This window comes from Idiotropiscis lumnitzeri, chromosome 12 (genome assembly GCF_059441095.1).
Source record: "Idiotropiscis lumnitzeri isolate Australia: NSW breed Sydney's pygmy pipehorse chromosome 12, RoL_Ilum_1.0, whole genome shotgun sequence".
Classification (NCBI taxonomy): domain Eukaryota; kingdom Metazoa; phylum Chordata; class Actinopteri; order Syngnathiformes; family Syngnathidae; genus Idiotropiscis; species Idiotropiscis lumnitzeri.
In genome coordinates this window covers 11,671,865-11,699,230 of record NC_142402.1, presented here as the reverse complement: position 1 = coordinate 11,699,230, position 27,366 = coordinate 11,671,865, and the positions used below count along the sequence as shown (strand labels likewise).

Sequence of the window (27,366 nt, the reverse complement as noted above, 5' to 3'; positions counted from 1 at the left end):
GTGGGTTGACAGATGAAATTAATGAGTTGCAAGCGGCAACTAGAAAATTTCACTTTTCTAAACTATGATTAACAGACATGCAATGTTGAAATGTCCTGGCGGCCTGACCAAAAAATAGAAAGAGAAGGAGTCCCATATCTTGGTATTCATGACTTAGTGTTTATTTGATGTGACTGTCCAAACCAATACATTCTGAAACAGGAGAAGTCACAATGATAGAAGTTTCATTTATAAATTTAACATTTCCGTGAGAAAGCCCATCTGTTTTTTTTTAATCAAATGTAGCCTGTCAATCAGCAAACACATTATTAAATAAAATATTCAACATTGTTGGAAATTTACATTTGCTTTTTTTATGTGAACTTAACTTTTTAGGGCTACACTGAGAAGAAAAAAATGGAATATTACGACTTTATTCTTGCAAGATTATACCTTTTTTAAGAATGGAATTTTAATATTCAAAAACTGTAGTTAAAATATTTCATGAATGGAGTTGTATTACTAGAATAAAGTTGTAATTCTATAAGATAACAATAAAGTAAGCAATAAATAAATTACACAAGAATAAAGTCGTCATAGTCCAAGAATGAAGAATAAGAACTAATAAAGGTATAATGCTATGAGAATACAATAAAGTAATAAATATACTATAACTTTATTCCCATAATTTGTATTATAAATTATTATATTATATATAATAACCCATAATATATATATATATATATATATATATATATATACATACACATATATATATATACATATATATATATATATGTATATGTATATATATATATTATTATTATTAGTTTCTTCTCATCCAATTACTTCTTTGTTTTAATTACATGTATGTCCTTATCATATTATGATTTTCATAAAATTCTGACTTTATTCACGTGAAATTACAACATATTTGTAATTTTATAGCTTTATTATTGCATAAAATTATAATAGACATAATTATTTTGACTATATATAATAGGAACATTATAAGAATATAGTTGACTAAAGAGAATATAATAGAGTCACATATTTAAGAAAATAGACAATATTATGAGAAAGTTATAACATTAGACGGAGAAAGTTGTCATTTTAAATGCAAGAATGCAAAATCAGATGATATGACTTTGTTCACAGAAAATTGGCTGTTCTCGGTAAACATCTTTCTCATAGCATTACAACTTTATTCTTGCAAAATGTTTTTTCACCCTATGACTACTCCCATTTTTTCCCCTTCATAAAATTATGATTTATAATCTCAACTGTTTTTTTTGTAATTATATTTTACATTTGTTATTGCTTCAGTGTGGCACTAACAGCTTCCGTACTTTTGGCGACATTATATCACAGTAATAGGAAAGAAAATTAAATACATCCATTCAGTACGGTCAATTCCGTGGTGTGCAATCAAAATCCCACTACCATAATATCCAATAACAGCATCCTAAATGCCTTCAATGCCATTCAAAAACCTTTAAGATTGGTCGTGTTTTGGTGATAAATAGAAAACCATAGTGCAACACCTCACCTATCCCGTAAGAAAGAACATACTCGGTTGCGGTGCACCAAGCCCCACAGTAGGTTATGAGGTGAAATCCAGACAGCCCATGACTTCATTGCCACACCGCAACCCGATTCTCTCGAGTAAAGCAACAGGAGACGCTGCAATTTGGGAGAGGGAAAGAAAAACAACACTTGGACACTTGCTTTAGCAAGGGGGAAATCATGTCGGGGGAGTGCGGTGTCAGGTGTAAAAACGCTAAGACGTGAAAAAGTGGGCCACGTGGCATGAAAGAAGAGTTAAATAAATAAATGAATAAATAATTAAAAATAATGTAAAAATGTGTGTGAACCTGTTAAACAATTCCTCATGTCGTGTGGTGGACGACCACTGCAGTTGTCGACAGATTGGCAGGTGGTGGCACCAGTTCTGCTTTGCTGAAGAAATATGCCTAAAATGAAGGCCAAAGACAGAGAGATAAACAACCATGCAGACATCGCGATCAACTTTGCAGACCAATTGCGGCGGTGCGAGCGGACATGTGACACCCGCTGCGTGTCCTTTCTTGATGATCGAGAATCCCCGTCATGCTGTCATGAAAGGGAGGTTTGCATTTTAAGTATTTGTGCTTGAAATGTGCTGTAACTTTTGGCCTCTGTTGTTATCACCAGGTAGCCATGACACTTCTTACCCATAACGCTTCTGTTTATATCACGAATGACTCATATACAGAGCCAGCGGGGAAAAGCACGAGACGAGGCTCTTTCAACAGAAAAGCAATGCAGAAAATAAATAAATACATTAATAAACAACTCGTCGACTACTTGAATTAATTGTCGACGATATGGATCGTTGACGTCGTCGTGGCCAGTCGACTAATCTTGGAAGCCCTGGTCTAAACCAATAATTAAAAGTTCAAAAAGAGCCATCTGTGTGACCTCTGTCTTTGCAAATGTTCCATTTTATAATGTGGACTCCTGTGGCTGGTATAAAAAATGGGCAAACTAATTTTTGGTGGTTATATATAGCTATTGCGGCTTTAAATCTGGTGAACTTCACAGTCCAGAAATTACAGTAGTCGAATTAGACATGCCAACCTCCGTTTAAGACATGATAATGCTAAAATGTTACTTTAGACATCAGCTGGACAGTTTTATGATGTTCAACATAAAACAGAGTGTGAGAGTGTTTAGAGAGAGAGAGTGTGTGTGTTTACTTTGCACCCGACGGCGAGCAGGGTGTTGAGCACCACAATGGCCGACAAAACTGCCGCGATGACTTTGGGCTTGTCGTCACGAACGGCGGGCCAGAAGGTGATGACCAGGACAGAGCCGGACAGACAGAGCGCCACCACGATGGAGAGCCACCGCAGCCACTCGAATGGGAAAATCCACAGAACCTTGTATGGGGGATGAGAACAACTAAATTATCTCAGACAGAAGAGACAGGAAAAAAACCTGCATACATAAACTTAGGTCGTAATGTTTATACTTAAGTTGCAGACAACCAAGAAGCATTTTAGTTGCCCCCCCCCCCCCCCGAAGACTGAAAAGCACTCTAAATGAAGCTCGATTGGATTGGATCTCATTTGTGATTAATTGGACGCTTTAACCACAGAATAGCCACACGTAAAACGTACCACGGCAGGAATGTATACAGAAAGTGAGTATCCGTACACGCAGACAATCTCCATGAAGGAATAAGACACCAGGTTCATGATCTTGTTGTTCCTCCACAGCAGGACCCCCCACACGGCGAGAGGTACCAGCCAAGCGTAGCTGAAGATGGCTGTCGCAGCAATGGTGACTGCGGTGGAAAACAATAACGCTTTCAAGCACTGAAGACATACATTTCAGCAAGTAGCGGGCACCTCTAAATCGGTCTTGGGGTTGGTCAACCTCTTTTATGTGTCAGACAAAAACTAAAAAAAAAATAAAATAAATTTTAATGACACATATTAGGGTGCTTACCTTTTCCAAACTCTGGTGTATACTTGTAATCTGGCTTGCCCAGGTTCACCAGGAAGGTGGAGATGTTTCCACTGATGGCGATTGCAAACACAAGTGTGGTGCATATCCAGAACGGTCCTGAGAGGAGGCATGAGTGTATATTGTCAGCTCGAAACCTGTTCGACAAACTTTATATTTTTTAAGAACCTCCCAAAGGGAAAATAGATGTGAGTTTGCATGCTGACCATAGAGATCTGGATTTCTGCGAAGGTACACATTAATGAAGTTCTTTCCCGGCCAAGGCAGCACTGAGCCGACAATTCTTTCCGTTACCTGTAACAAATGTCATGTATGTAAATGTCATATTCTCTTTGGATTGATGGGACTCTCAAAATGTATTTCTAACTGTGCTGTCAGTTAAAATTCACTAGAGCTAGGTTATACTTTAAAATTCAAATGAAGTTGCTTTTTTTTTTTTTTTAATACAAAACAAATTATTTTGTGGTTTTAATTACAATTAAACAAAGTCATACTTACATGTCGCGTGTCGACATTGAAAAACTGTTGATAGTACTCAAAAGTCCAGAAGGGGATGCTTTTCTTCTCTCCTGAGAGAAGCTTTAATGTAAAATAGCAAAGATTATTTCTAAGGAAACATTATTGAAAAGCCCCCAACAGGATGTTAAACACAAATGCACATCATAATCATCAGATATAATCATAACCATCTTGCCTGAGCGTTGTCATCTTCGGCCAAGGGGTCTTCCTCACTAGTGGGAGCGAAACCACTGTGGGACTTCTGGTTTATTAAATCATCCTCGATGCTGATGGTAGTTGACTCGCTAGCAGTTGCAAGCAGATTGCTCTCTTCAAATTCTTAAATAATGACATGAAGAAAAAAAAAACCCATAAAATTCAGCTACACATGTGGCAGGTCATGCATTTGTTAGCCAGACCTGTAGTGGGAACTTGCCAGACTCCACCCTCTAATAAAGGGAATGTGAAGTCACAATATTTGAACAAAATTGCAAAATAACAGGCTAACAGCACACAACTGCACCAATTAGGGCTGTGGAATTAATCAAAATTATATTAAGATAATGATTATTACACTCAACGATTACTAAAATGGTATAATCGTAACAAAACAATTTTATATATAGTATACATTTTTATATTTATGAAACACTGTCTGATATTATAGTAAGTATACTTCAAAATTTGAGTGTTTTATTGAAATTGTTTCTCAACAGTTCTATGGCAATTTATGTTAACTCCAGTGCACTGTAAACACCATACTCAATTTTATACAATTGCACCTTTTTACATTTTTAGATAAAAAACATCAATTTGTTTTAATATTGTTTCCATTGATAGATTTTCTTGTTTGTTTGGTACCCCCCAAAAAAATTGTTTGAAAAATTTACATTTCCATTATTACTAAAACAATTTTGATTAAAAAAAAAAAACACTCATAACCGAGCAGCCCGAGTACCAATTACATCATCTGGAGCGGTTCACAATCAATATTTATCTAAAAACATGACACAAATATAATACATTTTTATCAAATACATCATACTCACCACAGACGCTCATATTAGTAAAAGCACATAGTCACAGATGTGTGATAATCAGAGTTGGCTTGCTTGACTGACCAATAAGACCAAAAAATGCAGACGTGAGTGTAAGACAGCTAGAAGGCCTTCTGAACCAAAGAAACAGTCTTGCTGGTACAGTTCAAGTTCCATTGGCCAACATGACAATTTCTCGATACCTTGGGCAGATTACATTGGCAATGTATTAGTCTTGTATTTCTTTTTTTTTAATCGACGTTATTTTCAGCTCTGCACACAGCTTGTGGCCTCAGCCTTCCAGCTGTTGTGAAATGTGCTATAAAAATAAAATTGTATTGTATATTCATTAGATGGGTGCCACTCAGTGTTTAGACCAAGACACCATAGTTGAATTACCGTAACATATTTTGAATATTTGTCTATTACATTTTATTTATATCAATTAATTTTATTGCGTGGGCTATTCAAAATATGCAATTTGTGAACAAACGGAAAGAAACATTTGTAAAAATTATAACGAGGAATGCTATATTCGTATATAATCTTTGTAATCTATATATTGTTTAAAACTATCTTTTTTTACTTAAAAAAATGCTAATGTTTTCAATACGTTGTGTCGTATCTGTGAGTTAAGTACTTGTACAGTCAAATGGTAAGGAACATCCCAAATTAGATCATAAATGATTGTCACCACTGAGATCCACAACCATATAATGCAGTGCCATTTTGAGACAAAATAACAGAGTGAATTTTTATGATAAATGACGTCACCCACCTTGAAATTGAAATGGGTCGCTCGCAGACGCCATCTATGCCAACCAGTCAGACCGGAAATTGTCGGCTTATCAGTTGGTGTGAAACGGTGTTTATTCGCATGGGGAGCTGTGAGGGAATTTAAAACAATGCACGGTTTAGACACTGGGTGCCTTCTATATCAATCGATAAAGAAGCAAACAATCCAGCGTCACAACTTGCTATTTGTTAGCACGACTACATGGCGTAAAAGAGGACGCTACGTGACATTTGCATGTTGAAACAAATAAAGTCTTATTCTTCCGTTTATGAGAACGCCTGTAATGCAAATGTAACCACAAACGTGAATAAAATGCTCACTTTAACCATGCAAGATCCAAAAACCATGTCCCACTGTTAGCTTACGTTGACGGAAGCAGGATCCGGATGTGTTAGCTTTGTAAACAGACTTGCATCCTGTTAGACGTTTTTCAAAATAATTTCTTAGATATGTTTTAATCGTAAAATCAACGCTGGCTTTGGGGAAAACTCAAGATACTAAATTGTTAGCATACCACTATCATTTCATGAAATAGTGTAGCCTACTAACAATCATGAAAAAAAAACGACTTTTCTGGTCCAAGACTTTTATTGTGACACCAGGAGTTGACAGTGACATCCGGTTAACGTAACCAGATAAAAGATTCAAAAGAAAACTTGATCCAAGTAAATAAATAAAATTTAAATATGAGATTTAGCGATAGGCTAACTGTGGCGCATTTAAATACGTCGTAGACGGGCAAAGACACGTTAAGTGTCGTGTTTAGCGTGTGCTCATGATAAAACGTGATGTTTATCGTCGAGGGGCTTTTATTTTGACACAATGCAAAGTAAAACACTGAAATACCAGTCAACTCGAATGTCGGTTCTGGTTTGGCTTTTGAGGGGAACAGAAACACACATCAACTCGATGGTGTTGTGAGGGGCAGTCGACATCAACAATGGACGCCAGCGGCGTGTACGTGCGAGAAAGAGGCAAGCTGCGTCGTGTCAGCGACATCGTGCTCAAGCCTGTGGTGACCTCCTCCTCATCTTCGTCTTGTTCCTGTCGGCGGACCAACCCGCTGGTGCTTCGTAAAGAGCACTTCGTGTTCACGTATAACGCGGAGGGCAGCCTACGCTATAGCAGCAAGTCGCTGTTCGACATCGCGCTGCACTTCGTGGCGGGCAACGTACAACACGTGGACTCGCTGGTGGGCTTCCCGGAGCAAATCGGCGATAGGCTGTTCGCGGCGGCTGAGGAGAACCGTGTGTTCCTGAAGCCGGACGTCTCCCCTAAAGCGCTGCGGCTCTTCTGCGACGCCTATGGAGACATGGTGCTCGGCTCCCTCTGCCTCAGGAACAGGTCTGTTGCAATGCGACGCACCGCTGCGTTTGTTTCCATGAGGTACACGTGCACTACCTTGACATACGAGTTTTGATTTGTTCCGTGACCACGCTCGTAACTCGAAACAGTCACCTCACAAATAGTCTTTCCGCATTAAAATGAACAAAGTCCATCAATAAGTTCCAGCTTTCCAGAAAAAAAATGCATTGTCTTTGTATTTAATGAGGAAAAGTCACACTGAATGATATTGTGCTTTATAAAAACTGGGTAATAAAATACTGCATTGAAGTAGAATGTAAATAATTCAACAGGTTGTGCATTCTGATTTAATGCTGCCATCCAATTTGTTGTGCTGCTCCTTCAGATACTTATGGCTGTAACAAGGGCCGCCCTTCCGTTAATGCACGTCATGCATTGTGCATAGGGAAAGAGTCGACCACAAAAATTGGTCGTTAAATATGTCCCCTTTAAAAAATACAATATGAAGACTCGAAATATGAAATAATCATTGATAAAAACACATTATATAATAAATATATAGGGCCACCACAACATGGCGCATGGTGGCCCAACGCAAAAAGTCCAGTTTTTTTTTTCATCCGTTTATTATTCATGGTCGATGTAGTTTGCAGTGTGTATTTTAAAAAGATGACGTGATGTGTCCATGTGTTTTTCAGGTTTCCTCTGCTGAGCGAGCGTATGGCTGACATCAAGACCTTCCACAGTTTGAAACGTTTAGACCTGTTCGGCTGCCGACTGGGCGACAACCACGAGATATTCCAGCACTTGACATCTGCCTCGCTTGCAAGGTAAAAAAAAAATGCTTCAGGGTCCGTGTAAATAGACTTGCTGTGCCCAAAATGTTTCTTTTTCCACTTTCTCCTCTTGTAGCTGCTTGATTCAGCTCTTCATCGGCGGCAATGGTCTGTCAGACACTGGCCTGCAAAGACTGACGGCGCCGGTGAGAATGATGAGGAAGGGACTGGACTGTCTTCAATGCCTTGATGTTTCACGTAAGTTGACGTTCCCCATTTTGAGAGGGAAGAATGGAACGGAACAATTGTGTTAAGAAACAAAATTTGCATGTGAGATGCAGGCATTGTTGTTGTCCACTCGGGGCTGCCATCTTGCAAAGGCAAAAAGCCCCGCCAAAAAACTAAAATTGAAAATTGTCTCTCATGCAGATAACCCAATTTCTGAGAGGGCTCTCCGCTACCTCAAGTGTCTCCCTAAACTTGAAAAACTGGATGCATCTGGCACCGGCATGAAGGTGCATGTGGCACACATAATTGGCTCTTAGTAAGACCTAGACCATTCAATTTAAACAAAAAATTTTTTTTTTGTTTGCAGTTTGGCCCAAGACTGAAGTCAAGCATGTGGGACCTGCTGGGCCTGACTTATTCTGAAAAAGGGCTGGACGCATTTGACCACTCTGGATGTAAAACACAAGGATGGGCAGAACAGGTAACAGGGTTGTCTGTTTTCTGACTAGTTGCTTGTTTTGTGACATCTTCTATCTGCAAATGTGTGGTTATCAGGTTGTAAACCAGTGGGAAGCCAATGGGGCGCAAATGCCTAAACAGAAGAAACTTGATGAGTCCAGAATATCAGCGCTTCGCTTTTGTAAGTGTTTATTCTATTATCATTAATACATATTCATTTTAGGCAGCAAAAGAAAAATATAATAAATTCACTAGATTTATTGTAGCTGGCACGGTAATAGTGGCAATCGTCTCAGATCAAATTTTACTATTTAGATATTTACTTTTTTTTTTTAACAATACATTTTGGATGCCAGTTTTTCCTCCTCACTTAATTTAAACATTAACTGAGCAAGAACTGTTTGCTGAAATGGTGATCTTTAGATTGCGAACTATGTAGTTGAGACAGAATCAACAGCATCTGTTTGTCACCGCCAAGTACTGCTCAATTTTGCCTCAATTGAAGAAATACAGTACCATAATTATTTTTCTTTTTTAACATTCAAGTCGGCAGGCAGAAGTTTGTCCAAGAGGTGTTGAACGCGGCCCCACTGTGTCGCGACAGAGCTGCAACAGCCGAGGAGGAGCAACGTCTACACTTTTACAAACCTCCAGCGGGTAGCACCACACCTCTCCTCTCCTCTGACAGGACTTGCTGGAACCCAACGGGCAAAAGGAAGCAACCGTCGGAAAAGTGTGACGACAGTTCGACTGCCAATCCGCCCGTGAAACGCGCGTCCTCATCGGCGTTGACCGCCGACGACATGGACTTCTTGGACCAATACTGAGATGCGTCAGCACTAGGATTGTACAGTCGTTTTTGTTCAGTAATGTTTTATAAATAAAGTTATTTTGTACTCATGTTCTTTAGTACAGTTCACTTTTTAACTGTGAGGTAGACAACAAGACCATCCTGCTTCCCAGGTATTAACTCTTTTATTGCTTCCTTCCATTGAAAACAGAAGCACCCACAATCACCGTTGAAGTCAATTGAGAGCAAATTGTTTTATTAAGCTCCGTCAGCTAAAAAAATTAATGAAGTACGACCACATGAACAAACTGGTGGGAGTTAGTTCTGCTACCACATTGCATTTCGTTCAACAAAAGTGTTGAGAGAAATCACCTCAAAAGAAGTCACAGCTTTTAATAAAATAAGCACAGCCACCAAGCGCTAACACAAAAAATAAAGGGGGTGGGGCAAAACCATTAGGTCTTGTACTGGCATTACAGTACCATAATGCGACCTTTTGAAAAGCACTGAAAAGGGCATGATGATTATAGAAACATTTTACAAGTTATTTCTCAAAATGCAAGCACAAGTGGAGTGAAAAATTGTTACCTCACCTCACACTTGCTTTATTATTATTATTTTTTTTTTAAACTTCTGACTGACCAATGTTTACTTTAGGGGGAAGGGGCCCAGCCTCCTCGTCATCTTCTCCTTGCCCTTTGGAGGTGATGACGAGCAGGGATGAGGCCGGGTACGGAATGAGCTTCTGCTCTGCGAAGAAATCCCTGTCACCGTAGATGCTCAATTTCTGAAAAAGAAAATGTGCAATCTTTATTACTAGGTGTCAATTGTATTTCAAAATGCCTTTCTTTAACTCACTGCTGTGGATATTTACATCTGTCGATAGGAGTCCAACCGTTTACTAACTAAATCCATCCGTCAAATACATTTAACAACTACTTGTTTCTTTAAATTCAGGTTTGCAAACCACTGTAATGACTATTCGATCTCTATAGATGGCAGTGTTGAAGCATTTTGGATTTGAGATGAGCAGTTTTTGAGACAAGGACATAGATTGGAGTGATTCTCAGCATCACCTCCAATTTGTTGCATTATGATACCGATGCATTGTTGGCCAGTCAAACACACAAATACGAAATTAAAACACTGAAAAGGAGCGTGAAGAAAATACTTTTTCAGAGGACAGCATTTCACTTCAGTTCAACGGAGAAAATGTATTTTAAATACCAGTGAATTAATTGTCATATAACAAATGAAAAGGCACCGCTTTATATTATGCGCCATTTCTCCGGTAAAAGTGAAAGATTGTGGAGCGTATACTGGTTAATGGGCTACAAAATGGTTTCACATCAACTGACCTCGGCTGGCACGTACTGGTCCACGGCGGTGGCAACGGTGGCGCAGCAGATCCAGATGAGGACCAGCACTGACAGCACCAAGGTGATGCTGAGAATCCAGCCTGGCAGCCAAGGGTTTCTGAGGAGCAAATGTTTCAATATGCTTGGTGTCGAGTCGGGTCATATAAAAAAAAAAAATAAAAATAAATAATTGCTGTGACGGCATTTGGTGGCGAGGAAGTGCATTGAGGAGTTTCATTTCAACGCAATAGGCACAATAGGCAACCTTTTGGAGTGTCGGGTGTCACGTACTTTAATTCAATTGTGCCATAATATGTGCAATTATTCAACACAATAGTTTACTTTGAATTTAAGTGTGCGATTAAACCTTGAGAGGCAGCTGAAGAAGTTGTAATTGTTATAGCTGTGGTCAGTGCTCATGTCGCGGTCCCTCTCTTGGATGAGTCTGCGCTGGTAGTCTTTGTAAATGGGGCTGTTCACATCAGAAACTTGAAAGGAGATTTAAAAAAATAAAAATAATAAAAACATTAAACATCACATCACAGTCAGACTTTGTTTTTTCCAGTAAATGTGAGCTTACATGTGCTCTGTACATCCTGGGGGTCATCTTGTTTCTCAGTTTCAAACTGTGGGAAAAAGAGAATTGACTTGGGATTCAGTGCACCAAGCCGAACATGCATGTACACACTTTCATATATTGTTTACAAGCAGTCACATGTTTGTTTGTTTTTTCCTTAGTGTGTCACACACCTGGAAAATGACAACCTTGCCGTCGTCGGCCTGTAGATAAAAGGTCCATGTGGATGAGATGAAGCTGTGCGCCTGACTCATAATGTCCTCCCACAAACCTCGCACAAACATCAGCGGGTACAGCAGGTGAATCCTCGGCACCATTGCTTCAAGCTAAATGTAAGAAGCATGAGAAAGCACATCCCTCAAACTCACACGTTTGGGTTTTGCCTTTAAACGGCTTTGTTGAGCTCACTATTGTCGCTCACACTTCTCTCTTTGTGGTTCCGGATCAGGAACTTCCTCTTAATAGTACACTTGCTTGCACTTTAGACCTTCTTGAGAGACATGGTGATGGATAATTTACAGCACAAAAATATAAAAAAATAAATAATGAAATACATATCTAAAATATGTCACACGGAAAGTGATTGTTTCTGCTGCGTGAATACAAAGCACAACTGAGCAATCGCCGTGTACCGATAAAGCAAAACAATAATTATAGTATAGTTGAATTAGTAAAAATAAAAAAGTCAGTTAGTTGGGGCACGAAAAGGAATGTGGTCCACCCGGAAACGACCTGAAGAACATTCAATGCCTGTAATTGCACGGTAACAACATTAGTAATTAGCCTCATTTGACATATGTCGCCTCAAGCTCGCTCAGTAAATTACAAAATTTGTCATCACACTATCTTCCCGGATTATTGAACAAAATCTTTTCTATTTTTTATAGTCGGAGATTTTTTCTGGAAAAAGAAATTGGACCAAAAAACAACAATGTTGCTTTTTTGTTGTTTGTCCCGTTAAAACAAGATTTTTGTTTTGGAGGACTGCATGCGGTAGTGCTGTGTTAAGATTTTGAAAAAATTGTGTGTACCAGGAATTTATTTTCACCTCACTCGAGTGGTGGAGGGTCCAAAGCACACTTGTAACTTAAATCATTGCTTGCACTTCACTCGCGACAGGGCTTAGCCCCTCTTCCTACAGTCATTGTGGTTGCGCCATCATTGCATTATTTGTTCAACTCGATCGATAAGTACTAGTATATTGTTGCACACTTAACGACTTATTCACGCTCTGCAATTTGTGAATTTTTGTATACGGGCAAAATGTGTAGTGTTTTATTTGGAATAGTTTTAAAGAGTAGGGCTGCCAAGATTAGTCGACTAATCTCATCGGCAATTTAAGTAGTCGGCGGGTCGTTTATTTATTTGATGTAGTGGTGGCCGATATGATTAGATCGTGAAAAGGGTTTTAAAGTGTTGACGGTATCATAAAGCCGAAAGATTGTTTACTCGTCTATAGGGCACATTCTATAGGGCACATTCTATATAGTTTGACTCCATGGCAGATCAGAGCCGCTGACGCATATCCGACCAACCAACCACAGCACGGACCGTGCACACTACGCGACGTTTCCTCCTCTGTTTGTGTGGCGGGTAGCTATGGTGGAAAATCACCACGAAACAGAGCTGGTCCCGAAAAGAAACTCCACATCCGCAGTGTGGATTTGGTTTGGCTTTTCCCTGGCGGACAAGGTGCACTGCAAACCATACTTATTTGCATAGTTTGCAGAGACTCCCTTTGGTCGTTGGATGGAAACACGGCAAACCAGTTTACATAATCGCTTGCGGCGACAGCACCTAAAGCATGACGGGGACAGTCAAACCAGACGGAGATCAAGACACATGGCAGCCAGAGGCAATCGTCAGACCCAAGTCAACACAACACACGCTAACACAGTCCTAAACAAAAAATGTGGATAATTTTGCTATATCGCCCATCCCTAACTTCAGACAAAGGGTGGACTCTCCACAGAACATCCTCAATTCTCATCTTGGACATATTGTGCTGGCTGGCTACTGTTTTTTTCCAACGGACCGTGCAGTTTATTTTAATTTTCTTTAGAACAGTGCATTTTCCTAATTTACTCCTCTCCTTTCACTACCTTCTACATTTAAAAAATGCGTGGTGCCCAAGAAGAGTGAATTTTTTTTTGGATTTATAGATAGTTTCATACTATTAGTGTGTAGTTTAGGTTCAATTTTAAAATGCAGTAAAACAATTGCAGCCAAAACTTTTAAGGGCACAATATCGCCTCCAATTAACACTGCAAAACTTATGACAATTGCAGTCGAATGTTGAATCATCTAATTAATTTGCACATACATAAAGAATCAAGCTGTGAACTAATTACAGTCATATAAGAACAGCTGCTTGCTAGTGCGACATGCCGCAATTTACATATGAACTGATTAGTCGACTAATCGTGACTTCTGTTGGTGATTAATCGACTACCAAAAAAATCGTCTGTGGCAGCCCTACTTAAGATTGAATGCACCTACCAGAGATAAATTCAGTTTGTTTTAACGCACTAAAAACATGATGTTGATTCAGACTGTCAGTTTCATATTAATGCAGACATATTGTGTGCACCTGTTCATAGCGTTGCTCGGCAAAGGGAAGTTGGTTGTGGCAGCCCAGGTTGCACGCATCCTGCTCATTGACCTGGGAGTAGGCTTCGTGACATGCTGTAACAAATCGTTTAAAAGGATTACGGACAGATGTCAAAGGTATGTCAACAAAATGTTAGAATTGAAAATGACGCTGCAGCAATCGTCTGCGCTATTATCTTACTTGATTGGCAGTCAGCTGTGGTGCGGTTCAAGTCTTTACTCTCACGAACAAACTGGCAAATAGAGAACAACCGGCAGCCTCGCTGACAAGCGTAGAGTTCCTCTTCCTAGGAACACACACCCAAAAACACCACCAACACAAAAGTCCAGTAAACATGTGGTGCCCAAACATGACGTCATTTAAATTAAACGTTAGGCTAAAACTGCTACGCTAAAAGCTAGCCAACGTTTAGTGATTACTTACCCGCGGGTACGTGTGTAAAGTATAAGTCATTTCACAAGAGCGATGGCAAGACACCGTGCTTCCCAAAACGTTGTCGAACACGTCCGATGACGCCGAGGCCAAAGCCCCGAAGAGTCCCAAAAAGCACAAGAAGCCGTACGCAATCCCCATTTTGTGTGTGCAAAACAACCCAGACAAAACAAACAACACGCTCACTTCCTCTTCCTTCTTTTTCGGATCAAGGTCTCGCGAGAACTTAGGGGCGTCATCTTCTCCTTCCTTCGAATATTGGTGGACTCCAAACAACTTACAGGTACACGCCGCCACCTATTGTACAAGTGTGTATCACCCAAGTCACCATCATCTGTCTAGTGTCCCTCAAATATTTAATAAGTGCTCCCCTCACACACCTTATGCTAATTTCTCTCTCCAACGTAAACTTCCATAGTAAAATAATGTATGCATAATAAAATATTTAATGTTTTCAGTAACAGCAAACTATAATGCTGATAGGATAGGACATTCCAGAATGAAATGACTTAATAGCGCATCGACCGTAGTTTCATGCGATGTTTTGGATAAAAAAAATAACCAATTTTGTCACACGTTTCTCGATCACGTGTGTCTATCGTCAGTTTTGCTGTCCGGTAGCCTGCTTGCCGTGCATCTTTATGTTCCCGATCGGTTTCATGATACTATATTGATAAAATAAGCGTGTTCAAGAAATGTACAATTTTATTCCACTTTCTTCGTCAGTTTTGATATTTTTCTGTCGGGAGATGTTAAGAATGGCCGGAGGTTTACAATGCTTTGCAATAGTGTTGTATTGTTTTAAACAAAGTTCAAGCCTCTAAATGTAATTACATCAGTGAAACATGCCACAAAGAGCTTTTGTTGTGTTGTCTCTTAAATCTTACACGCTTCTGATTAATGTCTGCAAGCTTTAAGGCGTACAGTTAGGAAGACATCTATCCCTTGTCATACAAACTCGTGTGTTGTTATTGTGCTTTCTTCGCTTCCATAATCACGCATGCGTATAGGAGATCTGCAAGTGGCTTTTATCGCGAGACACTGTGCAGCTATATTGATGCATTTATCGACTCAGGAATTCATAAAATTTCACGTTTCGTGCAAAGATTAACCGAATTGTGAGTCAAAGCTGCGCCTAAAGGTAAACGACGGGTTTGATTATTAAAAAAAAAAAAATAAGCGCTAAAATAATATGGAAGCATTTAATTCTGAAACTGTGTGTCTGTCATTGAATACTTTTTTTCGCGCGTGCACGTCGTATATGCAGTTAATTTCAACATGAAATAAAACCAGGTTAATTATGAAATAGCCGCTATGTGTTTTCAGAATTGACGTGTATTTTAATCACAAAGCTGAACAGAACATTTGGGTAACTGGCGTGTCATACTCTCAAGAGTTTTATATTTCTGACGTCTTATATTTCCGACTACTCCTAAATGCAACATAGGTAGCCCTGTCCTGCACTGCTGGCTACGGCTAGTTTTAGCAGTAGATGTTTTGCTTCTGTTTCCCTCAAAATAACCTCGCGTGAGCATTTTGTCAGGCTACTCTTAAGATGGATAAGTTTGTGGTGCGGCTACCCAAGAGAGAGACGCCTAAAACGTCGAGAAGGACAGAGAAGATTTACAAGCAAACCACCATAGAATCTCTGCGAGTGAGTGCGGGCGAGCGAGAGGGACTTCTTTCCTTCAATGCAACCCAAATATTTGCAAGCTAATTCAAGTTTTTATTCTCCAGAGGGTGGTCGTAATCGAGGACATATTGCGCTATAAATCCACACTGGAGCTGCCGGGGCAAAGCAGGGATAACATGCTGAATGCCTTAACCGACCTGAGCAAGAAGATGCCGTCTAAGGAGGTGCTGAAGTCCACAAAAATAGGTAATATTGTCTAGAAGAGTGCTGAATTACCAGTATAGGATCTTGTTTAAAATAATAATAATACTTTCCCTTGTTCTCTTTCGTAAAAATCAAATCAACACGTTTTGAACGCAGGTAAATTGAATAGTGGGCAAGTCAGTGGCTTGGAATCTCTATTTTCCCTATCTTGTTGCCTTTATCACTTTTGAAGGTATATATAGATTTTTTTAAAAAGTGAAGTTGATGTTTGTTGATTCTGTAATCATCCATTTTATTTGTCTTTTGTTAAAAGCGAGTGAAGGCAAGGACATTTTTGTTGATTTAAATAAAAAAAATCTCTGCAGTCTTTAGCTTCTTATGGTAGGGCTTTCACATTTATTGACAATAACTAACAAGCCATTAGCGTGAGATAATGGAAATGAACTATGTTCCATTTCCTTGCCCTCAAAAAGTCTTTTTACTGAAGATGACAAAGAAAATATTCCGGCATTCTCATTATTTGTCTTCATAATAACAAGAAAATTTTAAAGTGAATATTGTACAATTTCATTAATTTTCTTAAAGAGTCTTGAATTTCTTTTTGGGGAGTAGGTGAGACCTGTAACTCAACTCTTCTCCTTGTCTCCTCAGGTCACACTGTCAACAAACTGCGGAAGCACTCAGAGCCCGAGGTGAGTGCGGCGGCCGCCATGGTGTACACAGCCTGGAGGACGTTTGTGGAGGAGAATTCCAATAAGCCGTCCATCGAAGTGCGCTCAGATAAGCAATCAGAAGGCCTGAGGAGCAATGCCAGGAGACTTCTGGCCGACGCCCTGGAGCTCAAGGTGAGAGCTGCTGTAACAGCCGTAGTCAGATCTCATCAATGTGGTCATTTTTCATGCGCTTGTAAAAGCTAGCATTTTTACCTACTTTTTTTTCCCTCTTTCACTGTTCTGTATATTGTAAAAGATATGCATATATTCCTTGAGTTGCAAATTAATTTGTTCCCTGACGCACTTATAATTCTAAACATCTGTCTTGAATCATCTTTCCTCAATGAAATGAATGGAAATGCCATTAATCCCTTTTATAGCCTTCCCCCCCAAAACAACAACAAAAATATTTGTAATGTGTTTTGCACGAAGGAAAATAAAACACAGTTAACAATTGATTAGAATGTAAAGAAATAAATGGTTTGTGAATCATGATTAATAATTCATAGCGGCTCATTTTAGTGTGCATCATTTTTACCGGATAAACGTATTGTTTGTTTTCATGTAGTGACCGTTTGTTTTCAAATATCCGCTGCTTAAAGGGTTATAACGGAGACTATTAATGTTATTTATTAGCCCGTCTGTGGCATTTTGCATTGGGTGTTGGCATCAAGCTATCGGAATGCAAAGTTGAGTTGTTTCAAACACACAAAGTGTAATGCTCTTTGTTTTGTGTTTAGTATAGTATTAAACTTCAGCTGGGAGTGGCATGAAACAGATTGAAGCCTCTTTGGTGAAGAATTGTTCTCCCAAACTGCTGCTTGATTGTGAAGTTTTTTTTTTTTCTTTTTCCTCGCAAGTCAAAGCAAAAAATAAGATGAGGGACTGCTGGTATCTCAAAAAACTCATAAGTCAGGTCACTGGTTTCTCAAGGCACCACATTTTTTCTGTGGCACTGTCGGCATCTTCAGATCCGACGTGATCAATTTTGTGATGTCCCGTCCATCATTCCCATCAGACGGTGAAGTGACACTGTTAATTGTGCGCATGTTCATATTTTTTTTTGTATTTTCATTAATGGCTCCTAGGAGGAATGTGGTCTAGTGGACAACACGGAGAGAGAGGTGTTCCACCAGAGCGGGCGGCTCGTCAGCAGCTCATACCGGAGGACGGTGCGAGCGCTTGTGTTCGCTTTCAGACGGCAGCCTGAGCTCAGAGCTCAGCTGAAGCGGGACCACGCCTCGGTTGCTCAGCTGGTCACCAAGTATAAGAAATAATTAACCTTCTTTTTATGCACCTATTTTTTTTAAATCTTGAATGTAAATAGGCAATTTGTTATCATGTGTGTTTTTTTTATGACTGTGCTTTGTTTTTATACTGAATTGAAAATGTGGATTAAAACTAAACTTGCACACTTTCAGAGGATACTCTGGTGGTATACATTGTGGTGGTCTTACAACAGGTACTACAAATAATGGCAAATAATTACGAGGCAAGGAGAAGCTCTGGAAGGAAAAGACGGCCGCAAAAAAAATAAATAAACAGTATATTTAATCAATTGAAAATGTTTCCAAACATCTGCCAAACTTTGGCCCAATTTGTATTCTAAATTTCTTGAGTAAAACTGGAATATTTGATACCTTGTTTTGCCACCCACTTCCTGACTCAAAAGTGGATGAAATAGTCCATTGCAGGAGAAGGGAGGAGGAGCATTTGAATGCTGAACCTAGACCGCTAAAGCAACACGAGCCAGACGATGGCGATCACCATGAGGATGACGGCCAGGACGCAGATGCTGATGAAGACGATATCGCTGAGGTCGTGGGTCTCCACGTCAGCGCGGCCCACCACGCCCCCTCCTGCAGCGGCCTCGCCCCGCATGGCCTCCCGCTCAAGCCGACGCTCCTCGGCCGAGACGATGGACGCCGAGGCCACCTTGCGCATGGCGTCGCACTGCACCTTGTACTCTTGCACGTTGCGCCGCTCGCCGTCGGAGAAGTCGATGTAGAGCTTGTTGACCAGCATGGTGACGTTACGATGCTTCTGGCTAGCCGTGCCGCAGTTGACAAATTGGGCGAGGATCTTGTAGGAGGTGGCCGTCAGCTGGGCGATGCATGAGGGGTTGCCGAGGTAGATGCGCTCGCGGTCCAACTGGGGGAGCGAGTGCTGGGGTATTAGGATGGTGAACTCTGACCTGGTACAGCTCACGTTGACGGGCACCACTATGGAGGAGCAAAGAACTTTGGTTACATGGCACAAAAATCGACTCTACGCATCTCAATATAGAACCAAGTCCATCAACCCAAAAATAACACTGTCACTGTATTTATGATGTTTGAAATGCCTCCCCTAAAATATTTTATTTTTTATAATACTGAAAATTATTTTGTTCAGTTTTATGCAGCCAGGGACGCTATTAAGTGACTTAAACAAGCAAAAAAGTGTTTTTCATTTTATAATTTTAAAAATAAAGAATACTTATTTCATGTTGTTTTATGACAAGGAACCAAGTTTGCTAATTCAGCATATTTAAATGAATACTTATTCATGTTGCAACTCTTTTAAAAATACGTACAATCTATTCAAAACAAAATGTAATAAGCGATATAAATCTTGTAATATTTTTGTTTATAGTTTTGTAGGGTGATATTTTTTTCTTATGCCACATACCAACTCCAAGACAGTATAAAACATGTGATTTTATACTATTGCCAAATAGTGCAAAATGTGTGTCTAGTTACAACTGACGTCAATGTAATTAAAAAAAAAGAAATTTGACATTTGAATTTTTTTTTGTTAATAATATTTTACATTTTTTAAAAGATTTTAGCTACTTAAACTTTTGCTAATATGGTCTTCACATGCTTCACTTTATGACAGCAAAATCATGTGATTGCAGGCAATCAGCAAATAAAATAATGTAAAACTTCATAAAGCCATTGATGTCCAAAAATGAATTTGAGATTTTTTAAAAAAAAATAGTCTAACATAAATATTTTTTTTGCATTTCATAGGGTAAAAAAACAACATTTGGTACCTTAAATTTGAGGCAAAATGGCATCCACAGTTCTCACTATGACTGTATAAGCCTGTAAAAGTCTGAGTCATTAATCATATATTTTTTTCGATGTAGTTTATCAGTTTCATGAACATCAAAATTCTTTCGTTTTAAAGGGAAAGGAACCATATTTGCAAACCAATCTGAAAACAATAAACATATGACCGGTACCTCCAAGATAAGAAGCAGTGAAGCCTCTATGCGCCTCGTCCCTATCAGTGCTCAGCACCACCAGCATTTTGTTGCCCCGGGAAACGAGAGACGGCGGCCTCTCTGCGCCGCACCAGCGTCGGAGCAGAGCGTCTTCCGCCTGCCGGTCACCGTCATACACGGCCACCCAGTCGTAGTCGCATGCATCCGTCAGACTATTGCGACCTTCCAGGTCCATGACGGGGAAGAAGAGCTTGATGCGGTAACCGGCTGCCAGTGAGATGCTCCAGTGGCAGTTGATGTTGTTCGGATAGATCTGCGGGTAGTTTGGGCTGCTGAAGTTGCCGCACACGTCCGACAGCACCTGCTGGCATTCGCCTGGTTGGGGAAAGGTTGGACTCACTTAAAATTGTTCATAGATACTTTGGATAGGATGTTCCGCCTCGCTGTGTGAGAGCCTCAGATTCAGACTGTGGCTGACAAGCATTTTATATTTCACGGTGGTTTGATTTTGTCATTGAACTAGCTTGTGAAATGCTCTGGTGGGTACATTACACGGTTATCCCAGGATGGACTTTTTGACCTAATGGATAAGACACTCGGCTCTTAAACCAAGGATTGTGGGTTCGAGCCTTATCTGTAAAATGAGCTCCAGTACCTGAGTAGTAATAGGCCTTGAAGCCCCGCCCCCCAATGTTGAAGTCTGATTTGAAGACGAGCAGCAGCTGGCTGGCGGTGGTGACCGTGGCGGGGGGTTTGTTGGCCCCGCAGTACGTACCCAGGTGGCGGTGTGCCACGGTGGGGCCGTCGAACAGAGCCACGTAGTCGAAGTGGCAGCCCTCGTTATTTTCCATCTGGAAATCCAGAAAGAGAAGCGTGACGGCGCTGCTGTTGGACACCTGGATGAGCCACGTGCAGTCGGCGTCGTTGCTGTACTCCGCGGGATAACCCGGGCTGGAGATGACGCCCGACAGGCCCGTCAGCACCCCGCCACACATGTCTGCATTAAAAAATTAAAAAAGTGACGATTTATTTTTTTTTTTTAATTTTTTTGCTATGGAGTGGTGTCCTATCCTTTCGGTAATACAAAGCTTCTCAAATAGTGGGGCAGACCCCCTTTGGGGGCGCGGTGCAATGCTGAGGGGGGCGAAATTTTAATTCTGATCTGAGAAATGCACCAAAGCAACTGAGACCACCTACTCCAAAGACCTAAAAAATAAACAGTAAAATTCATTACATATCACTGCCATACCTTTCCTGTAGCCCAAGCTGAAGCCCCTGTGCGCCACGTGACGGTCCGATCGGAAGATGACCGACATGATGTTCCAGGATGAGGTGAAAGCTGGAGGCGCGGCTTCGCCACAAAAGGTACCCAGAAGGTTGCCCTCGTCACCGGCCACACCGTTATAGATCTTGACGTGGTCGTAGGCGCAGCTGGCATGGTACTCCAGCTCAAAGTGGTGAAAGGTGAGAAGCACAGAGGAACCTTCCGGCACGACGATGAGCCAGGAGCACTGGATGTTGTACGGGTAGAGGCCTGGGAAGTTTGGACTGGACACGTTGCCGGAGGGCGCAGAGAGGATGCCGCCGCATTTTACACCTTGAAAGTTCAAATTAAACTGATCTATGTGGCTTTAATTTGTTTTGTTGGCAGAAATCAAGACCACATAAATAATTTCACATTTAATTTAAATTTATAAAAAAAAAAAATAATTTATTTTATTTTAGGATTCAAGCATACTACCCAGCACAATTCAAGTCTTTTCTGTCGTCAATTGCTCCTTTGTAAATCCCAGCTGCATTTAACCTTTCTCTCGCGAGCGCAGAATTCATTTTACAGATCAAAATCTTAAACTGACGTGTGCAACCTTGTCGAGCGTTTGTGCAAGACACGATAACAAACTCACCTTTTTGATCCACCGCCTTGTCGACAAGCAACAGGAAATAAACAAGCGGAGCCACCCAGAGTGTCATCTTAGCTGACGCAGACTTTTTGTCGTGCATAAAGTCAGCATTGGGATAAAATCTACGACAGCAGAAGCAGCAGCATGATGATGAAGCCGTTCGCAGGCTCTGAGCTCTCAGCTGTTGATGCGCTGTGTAGCTCTTAAAAAATTCATCCCCAACCTGAAACTCACCTGAGGCTACTGTCACTAAATTTTAATGATGGGGTGACGGCTTGTTGGGACAGTGTACATTTTTAATAATCCCTTTTGATGAGAAAGACAACAACACTGAACACATGTCGGCCGCATGGAACATGCTCGGTAAGGGACAGGAAAGGTAACTCCCAAAACAATTACTGTGCAGTTCTGCTTCAAGCTAGCGTCCGTCATTGCTCGCATGGACTTGTTGGCACTATGTCATATGTTGGAGCCAAAGCAATAACAAAATGCCATTAGTGTTTTACAGCATCATCATTCAGACTATTTCTAGTCTCCCTGAAAGTAGCCTGTTTTGAGAGGCCTTTGTCATGTGACTGGGTGATGGTATAGCTTGCCCCAAATAGCTACTCCTTAGACCAGGCGTGGGCAAACTTTTTGATTGGCCGGCCACAATGGGTTCTAAAATTTGACAGTGGGGCCGGACCAAAAGCAGATGGATGGAGTGTTTTGGTAACCTCACCTCATCGGAGGAAAAAAAATACATTTAATTTTAAATGAAAGTGAACAAAAGCATCACAACAATATATATGTCTTTGACACACCACAGTATTTACAAAATAAAACATTAACAAGGTTTATTTATTTAATTTTTTTCAAGTTCGGCGGGCCGGATTCAAACGTCTAACGGGCCGCATGTGGCCCCCGGGCCGTAGTTTGCCCACACCTGCCTTCGACTATGGTGACTTCAGCTTTTGTCACTATCACGACTAGGGGGTGAACCCCTGGCCTTACAACTTGATAGGTTTCTATTTGTAAGAGAAAAACCCAGAGTAATGGCTCCTAAAGATCTGTCTTTAGGAGCCAATACTCTCATTTTCACTCGAGGAGGTAGCACTCCATACACTCCACCAGTGATTCCCATTATCCAATTTCTCTGAATTGGTGGGAAAATTATTATTGATTAATTCTTTGTTGCAAATAATGTTTCTTTGTTCACCTAGCTTTGCCAGCCATGTATTGTGACTCTATAATAGTTCTTCTACTAGACGCCGACGGCACCACCTGTATATTCACTTGTTGCCATTCATACAACAGAACACTAAACAGACTCAGATTCCACAGTGAGTGACATTTTTTGACGAAATTGCAATGAGGTCATCATTGTTCAGGTTAACGTTAAACTCTGTGTAAACACCACTGTGTTGACAACTTCACCAAGTAATCACGTATGTGACATTTATCAGATGGTAATGCCCAGCTGGTGCTAATCTGTACTTCAGCAAAACTCAATGCAGCTCTGCTTACTTTATGGCCTTGACACGATGGCTGAGGTGTCACACTTCAGGGTGATATGGCTCTTGCATGATGTCGTTTCATCTTGGATCAGTGGGGGTGGGTATTATCTGAATGAGCCAAACCATTAATTACAGTAACAGTTAGGAAGAAAGGCTCATTCACAGGCATGTTTTCAGAAATAGGCGGTTAATTAAAAAAAAAAAATTTGATTGTTTATTTCGCACTTGAGGAGTTGACAGCCACTCCAGACATTCAACTATTTGCGTGTCATTAGAAAGTCAATTTCCCGTTATATGTCCCCTTTCAAAACGCTCCCTGTAGAATTAATAAAGGTTTTATGATGGCGACAGTTTGGTTCCGGAACTCTATTTACATTATTTCCTATGGGGAGGTACTTTCACCACTGCCCAATTCTCAGCGCTTCTTATAAAAACATTAATATATATATAAAAAAAAAAAAACACACACAAACAAAAAGGGTAATACTCGATTTACCCTGCTAGATGGCGCTGCTACATCATGATAAAAACAAGGCGGGATTTATTTATTTATTTATTTTAATTCTCCATGCAGCAGCATCTCCTTACAACCCATGCCAAGCTCTAAGCTGAAATAAATAAGAACGTGATTAAAATCAGTCAAGTGCTTTTGTTTTTTTTACCCCCACCCCACGCGCGCGCACACACGCGCACACGCTAACACACAGACGTAATTCCTGGAAGTGACTCTGCTGCCTTTGAATTTTAATTCCGTCCTCTACGAGAGGAAGAAAAGCTCGTCATTGTTCAAGGATTCGGATATGTTGCGGGGCAGCAGTTGAAATGTGTTGTGGGAAGATACGGGCAACTGTTCGGGGGAGGGGGGGGGTGCAATTAAATCACCTCGAGTAATACTCTAGAAACAAATGGGCTTGAAATGACTGCAATGGGAGCCAAAGGAGGTGGGGGCTTGAGTGATATACTCACATCAAATGGAGCCTAATTGAATATTATTGGAGCGTTTTTTGTGCACACAAGTATATAGGATGCCTTAAATCATCTGCACGGCTTCAGATTTCAGACCTTTTCAGAGCATTTCCCCAAAAAGTAAAATTAGGAGTGGGAGACAGTATGTTTATATTTAAATTTTCATCATGTTAAATATATATTTTACTTTTATGTTTGTATTCATGAAAAATGTGCAGGTGCAACCCACATCTGTTCAGACGAGCATACATACAATATACGGTCACAGTTGTCAAAATTAGCTAGTCAAGTTAAATAAACAAAAAACACTACCTAAGAGAGCATTAAAATGCTTAATTCGTGAATATTAATACATATATTTATCCCTTACATATTATATAATTGTTTATAATGTATATATATGTGATTATTATATTATGAACAAATGATGTGTTAAAAAAAACAAGGCCAGATTCGAAATCGGCCCCAAAAAAATCATAAAAAAATTTACTTGCATTTCTGATTTAAAAAAAGTGTTGAATTAGGAAACACAAATATCAATATACAACACTTTGGATAACTCTCTGCCAGTGTTTTCAAATGATTACTTCTACAACATTCCGAGAAAATCACAATGTCCCATCAGTGGTGAGCTGTTTTTAAAAGATGATGAGGTATTCTGATGTCACCTGTAGACTTTTGAGGTTTTGTTGCAGGCACTGTGTGCTTCTGTGACACGCACGATGATATTTTCATTTACCTACCTGAAGCTGGAAAAGTCATCTGAGGCATCTGGCAACCATCTGCATTCATGCGTGCCCATCGTACGCATTTGGGAAGTATTTAGTCAAATGTCATCTGCTAACAGAAGCTATTTATCAGCTCTCTTGTTACGCTAATCAGAAGGATGGCAAATGCCAAAGCTCACACCACAGCAACGCACACACGAGCGTGTGTATGCATGATAACAAGCAGTGAAATCCCATTCGCCACTCAAATAATGCAAGTCTAAAAAAGTCACATTTTTTAAAAGGAACACCATAATTCTCCTTTAAAAAAACTCACTTTGCACTTAATTTTGCGGTTTGAAGGTCTTCAAAATGTCACACGCAAAATAAACAATATTAGAATGAATTTCTACTTGTTTTGCTTTGTACGCATTAGTTGCAGTGCATCAGTCACAAAAACGAAAAGCCTTAATTATGCTGAAAAATGTTACTGGGCCCTAAATCCTATTCCTCAAAGGTCTTAGAAATTACACAATAAATGACAGATTTGTTCTTTGTCAAATGAATCTGTTGCAAAAAAAAAAGTGTGCATTAGTCACGACAGTTCACACTCCAAGATGTCTTAGAAATGCCACAGACACAATAAACAACATTGTTTAGAAATAATTTGACACATTTCTACCTTTTTTTGCATTGCAGGGAAACAACATTGTCGCAAGAAATGGAATGAGCGCTAGGTAGCATGTTTTTGCACGTTGGGGCAAGAGCATGAACGTTGTCAAATGCAAATGTGCCATAGCAGTGGACGCATCAAGCCAAATACATCCATCCATCATCTGTACCGCTTCTCCTCATAAGCTATCTTCGGGCAGTAGGCGGGGTACAACCTGAACTAGTTACCAGCCAATCACAGAGCACACATAGACAAACAACCATCCGCGCTCACATTCTTACCTAGGGGCAATTTAGAGTGTCCAATCAACCTGCCATGCATTGTTTGGAATCTGGGAGGAAACCGGAGTACCCGGAGAAAACCCACGCAGGGACAGTGAGAACATGCAAACTCCACACAGGAAGGCCAGAGCTGGAATCGAACCCACGACTTCGCACCGTGAGGCCGTCGTGCTAACCAGTCGACCACAGTGCCGCCCTCATGCCAAATAAAAAATAAAAAATCACAAACAACAACAAAAAACGCATTGTTCTATTTTCTACCACAACTTTGAGCTTGTTTGTTCGGGCGGGTCTTCTGCATACAAAGCTGTATAAAAGTTAAGTGCAAAGTCAGATTTTTTTAAAAGGATCATGACAGCACGGGGGTCAAAAATACACAATGTACACTGATATCAAATATAATTCCAATATAAATTCGAACAAATCATTTAATCGTATAGTAAAAAAAAAAATCTGTACCGTATTTCCCAGACCATAAGGTGTACCTGCATATAAACCGCAGCAACTCCTTTTGGATAGAAAAAACAAAAAAAAAAAACGATATACAAGCCTCAAAAAAATTTACTGCATGTACAGAACGATTTAGTTCTGTGAATGCACATAAAGGTACATAAACAGATTGTTAAAACATTGCCTTTTAACACAGCAACAACTTTGCTAATTAAAACAGAACAGACCCAAAAGAAGAAAAAAAAAATTAGAGATTTATTTAGCGTATTTTCTGAACTATAGAGCGCCCCTACTGGTGAAAGAAAAATTCACAGAAAAGCCGCAGCGTTGTATTAGCTCATGGTTCAAAATCGAGGGAAAAAGTAGCGCCTTATATTCTGGAAAACACGGTATATTTCCATGGAGAAATCTCACTTGCTGGTGTTTGAGTTGATTTTGTCGAAAAATAACTGTTTATTTAGAATTTTAATTATTGCTCACACGGCAACGCGACAGTCAAGAGTACTCCACCAAAATACGAAGTGAGTACAAGTGTGTCCTCTGGCGTGGTTCTGAGTGGCATCTGCTTGTGTGACTCACGATGCGGCATCCTAAGATGCCACACAAGATGATCACGGCATGAATATTTACACACGAGTCATTTAAGTAATTGAAAGATGAAGTGGATGCGACGTGGCATGGCTGAGACGACAACTGCTTAAAAATGCTTTTTGTGGCCTTTGTAGTGAAATGTCCAGATAGATGTCTTGGATATTAATGCTTGCATGTTAGCTAG

At 40.2% G+C, this 27,366-nt stretch overlaps 5 protein-coding genes across 7 annotated transcripts; 2 read left to right on the top strand and 3 right to left on the bottom strand.

Annotated features, from left to right (window-relative positions):
• Positions 1-137: 137 nt before the first annotated feature.
• Positions 138-6,240, bottom strand: yipf1 (Yip1 domain family, member 1). Of its 2 annotated transcripts, none has more exons than XM_088310702.1 (10): positions 6,186-6,240; positions 5,803-5,909; positions 4,184-4,326; positions 3,988-4,068; positions 3,696-3,783; positions 3,472-3,588; positions 3,141-3,307; positions 2,718-2,900; positions 1,854-1,952; positions 138-1,662 (listed from the first exon to the last, which is right to left on the bottom strand). In XM_088310702.1, the coding sequence occupies exons 2-9, from the start codon at positions 5,834-5,836 to the stop codon at positions 1,869-1,871; spliced, it is 897 nt and encodes a 298-aa protein (XP_088166828.1). In that variant the 5' UTR covers positions 5,837-5,909; positions 6,186-6,240; the 3' UTR covers positions 138-1,662; positions 1,854-1,868. The 2 variants fall into 2 exon arrangements, with proteins under 2 accessions (XP_088166828.1, XP_088166827.1); XM_088310701.1 differs by having other exon boundaries at positions 6,141-6,216.
• A 223-nt stretch (positions 6,241-6,463) lies between these two features.
• Positions 6,464-9,488, top strand: lrrc42 (leucine rich repeat containing 42). Its single transcript, XM_088310705.1, has 7 exons — positions 6,464-7,164; positions 7,824-7,955; positions 8,038-8,159; positions 8,331-8,416; positions 8,497-8,610; positions 8,685-8,769; positions 9,135-9,488. The coding sequence occupies exons 1-7, from the start codon at positions 6,761-6,763 to the stop codon at positions 9,413-9,415; spliced, it is 1,224 nt and encodes a 407-aa protein (XP_088166831.1). The 5' UTR covers positions 6,464-6,760; the 3' UTR covers positions 9,416-9,488.
• A 56-nt stretch (positions 9,489-9,544) lies between these two features.
• Positions 9,545-14,892, bottom strand: tmem59 (transmembrane protein 59). Its single transcript, XM_088310706.1, has 8 exons — positions 14,348-14,892; positions 14,105-14,210; positions 13,904-13,998; positions 11,487-11,639; positions 11,317-11,362; positions 11,104-11,224; positions 10,737-10,854; positions 9,545-10,165 (listed from the first exon to the last, which is right to left on the bottom strand). The coding sequence occupies exons 1-8, from the start codon at positions 14,495-14,497 to the stop codon at positions 10,004-10,006; spliced, it is 951 nt and encodes a 316-aa protein (XP_088166832.1). The 5' UTR covers positions 14,498-14,892; the 3' UTR covers positions 9,545-10,003.
• Positions 14,893-14,974: 82 nt separating this feature from the next.
• On the top strand, positions 14,975-18,331 carry tceanc2 (transcription elongation factor A (SII) N-terminal and central domain containing 2). Of its 2 annotated transcripts, XM_088310704.1 has the most exons (5): positions 14,975-15,497; positions 15,900-16,010; positions 16,094-16,235; positions 16,845-17,038; positions 17,995-18,331. In XM_088310704.1, the coding sequence occupies exons 2-5, from the start codon at positions 15,912-15,914 to the stop codon at positions 18,181-18,183; spliced, it is 624 nt and encodes a 207-aa protein (XP_088166830.1). In that variant the 5' UTR covers positions 14,975-15,497; positions 15,900-15,911; the 3' UTR covers positions 18,184-18,331. The 2 variants fall into 2 exon arrangements, with proteins under 2 accessions (XP_088166830.1, XP_088166829.1); XM_088310703.1 differs by lacking the exon at positions 14,975-15,497 and having other exon boundaries at positions 15,548-16,010.
• Positions 18,332-18,640: 309 nt separating this feature from the next.
• cdcp2 (CUB domain containing protein 2) lies at positions 18,641-22,113 on the bottom strand. The gene is made up of 5 exons (XM_088310265.1): positions 22,022-22,113; positions 21,367-21,714; positions 20,773-21,114; positions 20,136-20,492; positions 18,641-19,128 (listed from the first exon to the last, which is right to left on the bottom strand). Exons 1-5 carry the CDS (start codon positions 22,086-22,088, stop codon positions 18,641-18,643), a joined length of 1,602 nt encoding a protein of 533 aa, XP_088166391.1. The 5' UTR covers positions 22,089-22,113.
• Between the last annotated feature and the right edge of the window lie 5,253 nt (positions 22,114-27,366).